The 8,222-nt window shown below is 43.0% G+C and overlaps 1 protein-coding gene across 3 annotated transcripts in view; it reads right to left on the bottom strand.

The window, feature by feature from the left end:
- Nucleotides 1-161: 161 nt before the first annotated feature.
- Nucleotides 162-8,222, bottom strand: part of LOC110529687 (RAC-alpha serine/threonine-protein kinase) — a 44,048-nt gene continuing 35,987 nt past the window's right edge. For all 3 annotated transcript variants that reach the window (XM_021612124.2, XM_021612125.2, XM_036985170.1), the window contains exons 5-14: nt 8,070-8,196; nt 7,805-7,936; nt 7,637-7,702; nt 7,451-7,519; nt 6,716-6,841; nt 6,499-6,627; nt 6,120-6,334; nt 5,268-5,355; nt 4,885-4,987; nt 162-4,033 (exon numbers count right to left, since the gene is read on the bottom strand). In XM_021612124.2, coding sequence (XP_021467799.1) covers nt 3,954-4,033; nt 4,885-4,987; nt 5,268-5,355; nt 6,120-6,334; nt 6,499-6,627; nt 6,716-6,841; nt 7,451-7,519; nt 7,637-7,702; nt 7,805-7,936; nt 8,070-8,196 — 1,135 coding nt within the window. In that variant the 3' untranslated portion in view covers nt 162-3,953. The remainder of the gene's footprint in view (nt 4,034-4,884; nt 4,988-5,267; nt 5,356-6,119; nt 6,335-6,498; nt 6,628-6,715; nt 6,842-7,450; nt 7,520-7,636; nt 7,703-7,804; nt 7,937-8,069; nt 8,197-8,222) is intronic.

Genomic DNA, 8,222 nt, shown 5'->3' with positions numbered 1-8,222 from the left:
CCTGGGCAATCTGCACTTGGCTCTGGGCCGCCATTGTCAGCCCAATACAGAGATCCAGAGGATGAGCCAACAAATTATGTGCTGGACAATATTTGTAGGCTACTTGATATACTCTTTATACAAGTGGGGAGCTTGAGTGAATTGAACAAATCAAAATCATAATATTTGTCCAAAAAGTCTTTATTTCTGAATCCCAATGAAAAATAATGCCACATTTATGCCCACACAGCAAATGAAAACATTCTTTGCACAGGAGGTTGGTGGCACCTTAATTGGGGAGGATGGTTTGTGGTAATGGCTGGAGCGGAATCAGTGGAATGGTATCAAATACAGCAAACACATGGTTTACATGTGTTTGATGCCATTCCATTAGCGCTGTTCCAGCCATTATGAGCCTTCCTCCCTTCAGCAGCCTACACTGGTTCTTTGTTCACAAAAGCTGGTGCATTCAATTGTTCAGTTTCTCATCTACAAAGGGGGCATCAAAGGGAATGAAATAACTTAAATATAAATTCTTTAACATTTTCTTACCCCCCCAACTTACATGGTGAATCACCAGGGAAGGACCGGTCGATAAGCAACAATTAGGTCAATGATTTCAAAATAAGGAAGTAAAAAAATAAGTAAATATACAAAACTGGAATGGGTCAACAAAATTAAATATATGTTTTACATTCATTTATCATTTCTTTAACATTAATTATTAATTGTATTGTTCAGTGAACATTTTGAACCATTTCCTAAATAAATAATTTATATTCAGAGGGGTTTCAACTAACTTCAAATTAAATAAGGCCTTAACACTTAACAAACCTAGAATCTAGGGCATCTGGACACAACGTAAATTACCACTAGCAAAATGTGGATACCCTCACTTGGATTCAATTAAGACCATTGAGGTATTTACGTCTCAAATATTTGTGATTTAATATGTAAAAAGTTAAGATTCTCATTTGTTTTCCTTGACTAACATACCATACATAGCCAGTGAGTTTGTGACAAATCACTGATACAAATGCATTGAATTGTTGGCCTCACAGACCTGCCCGCACAATCGCTTGTGTACACACACACACAAATACATAGTCCTCCTTCCTTGATGGTGGATAGTCACAGCCTTGGTGTGTTTCGCTGCACCAGTAACTGTCTATGTACAGTAGCTGTCTGTCTAAAAGGGTTGAGTACTGTAACAGTGACCTCAGTGAGGTGTTGCTAAAAGCATTGGGGAGAAAACACCCAATAACTGGAAAGGATCGCAAAACAATAGAAAAATTAAACGTACAAACAAATAATAGGCTACCTGTTGACAATCTAACAGCAAAGAGAAGGTCAATTTGTTGGTAGAACAGAACATTCACACCATTCATTTTGTACACTCAATTCCAGAGGTTCGTATCAGTACATGAGCATGCCTTTCAGATGATCATATTCCCCAGTTGTCAGTCAGTGCGACTCCGGTAAGGTTAAGGGTCAGGGCGAGGTTGTAAATCTCACACAAACTAAACAAGACTTTGGTCACAGTTCTAGCTAAAAGAAAGACATTCATTTCAAACCATCCATTTTGTATCAGCTTTGCCCAGCCCCCTATCCCATCTACCCTCACGAGGATTCCAGTCACAAATATGTTTGCTCCTTCTTTCCTCTCATATCACAGCCCTATGTTATTGCACAATTACATTTACTTAGACCAGGTAGTCTTCCCACAGTATACAGAAACTGTCCACCAAGCTAAGGGTCTTCAGAATATGTACTGGAACATGGCTGGTAAGAGTTTTGTTATACATTGTTCGGACTGTGACCTGTGCTCTCAATACCAGATAGTTGTGGAGCAACTGCTTGGTTGGTAAATCGTTTTAAAATCTTTACAGGCAAGCTCCAGACTCTTCCGTTGTTAAAGCCATGCATGTGTCAGCATTCAATGGCATGCTGGTAGAAAAACACATTTGTTTTTTAAAGTTGATTTCTATTATCATCATGTAGCTAGCAGCTAACAGGTCTACGAGCATGGTTCTCTGCTAGATATAAAAAAGTGACTTTTATTAGCTATCTCAATGTACTTTGAAGTTGTATATGTCTATAGCTTTGATAGAGAAATATAAACCAACAAAAGGGTTCCTTACACATGATTTCAACAGAGCCCATTTGTTTAATGGGTAAATGGATATAGTGGCCTTTCTAACAAAATAAGTACGTACATCCAGTCATTTCACCATACAACCTAATATGTATCAGGGAAAATACGTATCTTCCCTACTGTGGTTGCAGCAGCAACTTTTGCCCGCTGAGTTGTACCGGAATATCCAGATTGCTATTCGCATGAAAACAATCTATTTCCCAAATCATAAAAGTAGCCAGATACACCAACACCCCACAAAAATGTCCTTTATAATCACCGTTTTGTGAATTTCACTCTGCGACCACGCCAATTCACAGATGGTGTGATCCCGTTCACCAAACTTTCACTGTACTGTAGTCACTCTAACTAAGGAAAGCTTAGGCCAGAAGGCGAGGGAGGCCAGGAACACTGAAGAAAAGTAGAATAACAGATCATTCTATAGACTCCATTTCAGTACTCTAGTCCTCACTGCTACTAGAAGGTGTGTGTGTTTGGGAGGATCAACATTTGAGAGGTGAGAGACAGCAGGGTCATGTTCAGAAGTCACAAAATAGGAGAAAGCAAACAGGAGGTGCTACGGCAGGGTTGGGCAGCTTTCCAAAAACAAAGTATCTGATTGTTTAGAGTAATAATAGTACAATACACAAGGTGCAATTTTGAAATGAGCAGTTTCTCTTGTTATATCAGTCACTGACAGTCCCTCAATTAGCCCATGTCAGCTAAGATATTATAGATTGGTAGTTAGTCTAACCAGCTATCTAAACTTGTAGTAATTATGGTCAATTTAACGGCCGGGGGCCCCATTTGATTTTATTAGTCACTCTCACTCAGATATATTAAAAACTGCAAAACTGCATATTAAAAACATTTCTCTCCACCCTATGGCAAAATGTGTAGAATTGCAATTCTAACTTAGGGCCCCTCAAAAGGCTAGGGCCGGACTGAGTGCATGTGTGGGTATGGATTTGGGTAAGCAGACCCGCGAGCCACTGCGGCCCCTCGTGATGAGTTCCGTTTTTTTGTGGCCCCCACCCTCACCAAAGTTGCCCATCCCTGTGCTACGGGAACTTGTTTAATAAGAACACATATTTTCATTTTCTATTTCAAAACGTTTTGCTTTGTGGTGCCCTACTGAACACAACCCAGGTGTGGAGCTTTAGTGTTACCTCTCACAAACCTCTGAATATCTGTGAGTCTTTGAGAGCACAATGGCAGTGGTGGCTAGTAGAAGATGGGAAGAAGGAGGACTATTTCTAAAGATCACGCTATGATGTTTCCTTTGCTCCATCAAAATATAAAGCTAATAATTTGTAGAAATAGATAGTGTACCGTTTAAAAAGCTCATTTTCAAAGATTGTTTATAAATGTGCTTCTCTTTTGAGGCTAGCTGCATATGTATCATTGACAGGAAATCATGTTGCCATGAAGAATTAGGTTGGCCGGTCACCACTGTATCTTAGTGACTTTTGACCTCTAGTCCAAGTGTGTTCCTATTGGCAGGCAACCGACTCCTCCCCTCTAAGCAACACAAGTACAGTATTTGAAACACTGGTGACAACAAGGGAGACTCAATAGTCGAAAGTGGCCTTCCACTCCTCATCTCCTCTCCTCCCCTGGACTCATCTGAAGAGGAGAACAGGCTAAGAAGCCACACTAGACAATTGAGATGTTCCCCAACAATTACAGAACAAACAGACAAAAAAGAAGATAAACATGAGTGAGGTCATAGATGGCCTATGAGGATGAGGTCTGTTCAGAGATTGGGGCATTAAGGTGAGAGCAGTATGGTCTATAAGAGGGTGAGGAGAGGGTAGGGGGTCTAGGCTTCGGTTTAGGTTCAGGCTGTTCCACTGGCAGAGTAGGAGAACTGGGGGAAGTGGGGTCTCCTGTCGCTGTCGAAAGACTCCATGCTGTCATCTGGGAAGGAAAAGGAGGGAAAGTTCGAGAAACAGAGTTAAAGCAAAATTAATTCAAAACTGACATTCATGTTCAAAAATAATAAAACTCAACAACAAAGCAATTAAGGCAAATTGTGGTTTAATTAGTAGTATGAAAGCTACTAAGCCCACTAGGGGTAGTCATTGTGCTATAAATCCATAAACTCTTTAAAGCAGGGGTGTCAAACATATGGCCCGCGGGGGCACAAATTACTGCACTCAGTATCAGAAAATAGGCTGATCCTCTTTGAAGTCTTGTAGATCGATGCATTGCACGTTTTTTGTTTATACAGCCTTTTTGCATAAACTACCACCAGATATCAGACATCGTCTCAGGCTAACTCTGGAGATCCCTTTGATCTCAACAGAGTTAGGTAAATCTGCCTTTAGCTATTTTGCACCTTGCTTGTGGAATGGTGTACAGAGTTTGCTGAAATTGGACGAATTAGTGCCTCTAAAGCGAGAAGCGGGCAGGCGAAACAAGCAGAGAGGCGGATGAGAAGAACGGGACAGGCAAAGCAGTGACTGTATTCTAGCAGGATAGTCCATCTCTCCAATCATCTTCGCTGATAGCGATGTTGTGTTTCCATGAGTGGATTTTTATTTTACCTTTATTTAACTAGGCGAGTCAGTTAAGAACAAATTCTTATTTACAATGACCGCCTAACCGGGAAACAGTGGGTTAACAACCTTGTTCAGGGGTAGAACGACCTTGTCAGCTCAGGGATTCGATCCAGCAACCTTTCGGTTAATGGCCCAACACTCTAATCACTAGGCTACCTGCTGCCCCATATGCTTAACATACAACATATATAAGGGGAGGGAGGGTACTTTGTCCTGGAGGCGTGATGGTGATGGTCTGCCCGGTGAACTCCACATCAAAATAGCGGGTGTCTGTTTCCGAGGTGACCTGGGGCTTGAAGGGTGGGACCAGCTGAGAAGAAAAGGAAGGAGTCATGATAGTGGGTACCTACATGTCATAACACTTGTCATAACCATGAGAACAATGAGAACTAGTGGAGGCTGCTGAGGGGAGGACAGATCATAATAAAGGCTGGAACGGAGCGAATGGCATCAAACACATGGAAACCCTGTGTTTGATGTATTTGATACCAATTCACTTCTTCCACTCCAGCCATTACCACGAGCTCGTCCTCCCCAGTTAAGGTAGCACCGACCTCCTGCGATGAGAACACATAGAAAGCTAAGGATACCTTCTTCTCATACACGTCTTGCCACTCGATCCCAGCGAAGAACTTGTGCTGCATTATCTCCTTGGCGTCATCAGGCCCTCCACCTAACCTAAAGACACACACACACACACACACACACACACACACACACACACACACACACACACTGACTCAGTGTCTTGCACTACTTTACCTATAGTTAAGAGCCTTTCGTTTTCAGGCTGCCATAGCACTTAATTTATTGAATGACCATTGTTACAAGCAAGGTGTTTTGAGGTTGTACTTTCAATCAATCAAATGTATTTAGAAAGCCCTTTTCACATCAGCCGATGTCACAAAGTGCTTTACAGAGTGGAGGACAGCTTTAGCACGTATTGGTCGTTAGCACGTAGGGCGCTCCGATTGGTGTTACCTTAGTCAGTGTTACACCTGTGCTGGTTGCCATCTCGTTAGTGGGAAGGCGTTTCATCTGTGCTGGCTCAGGTGCTATTTAAGAGTGTCTGGCCCAGCGCTCCAGTTGTCTTGAGAGATGTGGAGGGTCAACACCTTTATTTGGCTCTCCTTATTTGGTTTCTAGAAAAACATTAATTTGTCTAATTTCCCTGATCTAATTTTGCTCCACCTTTTTTGTTTGCTTCCTATCTTTAAGTTTGGTGTAAGATTTTTTTTTGCCTTTTCTTGGGCAAATTTAGTGGACGTCTTTTAGGTTCCAGTTGTTATTGATCCTAAACCCCCTGTTTCGTTTTGGTTGTTGGTCAGTGACTCTTTGTTAGTTCCCCTTCTGTTTAGCACCATTTTTGTTTTTCTTGCTTGGGTATGTAACACCACCACATACACATGCAGAAACATACTTCACACACACCCCTGTCTTACCTCTGCTTGGGGTCCTTCTTGAGCAGGCCAGAGAGCAGGGACTTTCCCTCGGGCCCCAGGGTTCTAGGGAAGCGGATCTCCTCCATCAGGATCAGCTCAAACAGCTTCTCATGGTCCTGGTTGTAGAAGGGCAGCCGACCGCACATCATCTCATACATGACCACACCCAGACCCCACCAGTCCACAGCACGACCATAGTCATTGTCCTCCAGCACCTGTGTGTTAGGAAAGGGGGAGGTAGAACATGAGTGTCATGTACAGGTGGCTAGTAGATCCTCTGGAAGGGCTTTCAAACCCTTAACTTCTATGTTAATGGTTCTGATTCACTGATGATAGCTTTCTATCAGTGGAAGAACAGGGTTGATGGGTAGGTGTTTACCTCGGGGGCCAGGTACTCTGGCGTCCCACAGAAGGTCTTCATGGTGGCCCCGTCCTTGATGCCCTCCTTACACAGGCCAAAGTCTGTGATCTTGATGTGGCCGTCTTTGTCCAGCATCAGGTTTTCCAGCTACAGTAGAGAGAGAGTTAGGGAGGTTCCAATAAGAACACATATTTTTATTGTCCATTGCGAAACGTTTTCCGACTCCTTAACTTACCTTCAGGTCCCTGTAAACCACGTTCTTCTCCGAGTGGAGGTAGTCCAGCGCCGACACGATCTCCGCTCCGTAGAACCGGGCCCTCTCCTCGGAGAACACACGGTCTCGTGATAGGTGAAAGAACAGCTAGGTGGAAGGAGATGGCAATTGTGTCAATTACATTGTCACGACTTCTGCCCGAAGTCGGTTCCTCTCCTTGTTTGGGCGATGTTCGGCGGTCGACGTCACCGGCCTTCAAGTCATCACCGATCCATTTTTCATGTTTCATTTGTTTTGTCTTGTTTTCACACTCACCTGGTTTCAATTCCTTAATTACATATTGTATATTTTCCCTCTGTTTCCCACCCGTCCTTGTCGGGAATTGTTTGTTGTATGTATTGGTGCCAAGTATGTTATGGTGTGCGGCGGGTTTTTACCCACTTTCTTTATTTTGTATGTTGGTTTTCAGAGTTTGTAAGCATTTATTAAATAACTCCGTTTATACCAATTTCGTTCTCCTGCGCCTGACTTCCCTGCCACCAGCACGCACCCAATTACATACATTTAGGGTCACATAAATCCAACCCATTTCCCCTCACCCTTACCGGTATTAAGTTCACTCCCATCAATTGTCTTACATGCAGATTAAGGAACCATGTCTGTTCTATTTATTACAGTTAATCTGCAAGGTTCAGAGTATTTCACCTCACTGATAAGACCTATAATACCCCAGGTAAAATGCAACACAGTACTCACCTCTCCTCCATTGGCATACTCCATGACGAAACACAAGCGGTCAGGCGTCTGGAAGGAGTACTTCAAACCCTTAATGGTAAGGAGAAGGAAAACGTTTAAGAAACACAATGCTACCCATTTATATTAGGATAACAGCAAACAGAGGGAACACATTTGCTGATGCACACCAATGGAATGGTCTCTCACCGTTAAGAAGGGGTGTTTGGAGTTCTGCAGTACTCTGTTTTCAGTGAGCGTGTGAGCTACTTCATCCTAGAAAAGAGTAAGGAGATGAGCATGATCCAAGTAAAGGAAATACCAGTATGTGCAGACACAAACTGAGACAAAGACACACGCACACACTCGTCTACTCACTTTCGCCACAATCACTTCTTTCTTGAGGATTTTCATAGCGTAGTATTTTCCTGTGGCTTTTTCCTTCACCAGGATAACCTTCCCAAAAGTGCCTTTTCCCAAGAGCTTGAGGTATTCAAAGTCGGGCATAGTCTAGGAGTTGAGAACAGAGTTGGATTCACTTTATTTGACCATATCTAAAACCCTGCCGCTGGTATTTGTCTTGTATTAAAGTAACAAAAAATGCTAAGTAGAAAGGGTTAGGGCTAGGGTTGGGTGTACGCACCACTTTAAGTTTTGGTTTGGTGAGGTACATCTCCATGTCCATGGGGTCTGGCGAGGAGTCCATCCTCTCCTCCTCCTGTTTCTGCAGCCCATCAGCCACCTCCTGGATGGCCTTCGTCCACTGCTCCCTAAGGATGGAAGGAACCAGAGGGGG

Source organism: Oncorhynchus mykiss, chromosome 8, assembly GCF_013265735.2.
Source record: "Oncorhynchus mykiss isolate Arlee chromosome 8, USDA_OmykA_1.1, whole genome shotgun sequence".
Taxonomy (NCBI): Eukaryota; Metazoa; Chordata; class Actinopteri; order Salmoniformes; family Salmonidae; genus Oncorhynchus; species Oncorhynchus mykiss.
The sequence above is the reverse complement of the archived record's forward strand: the minus strand, read 5'-3'. Positions and strand labels throughout refer to the sequence as shown.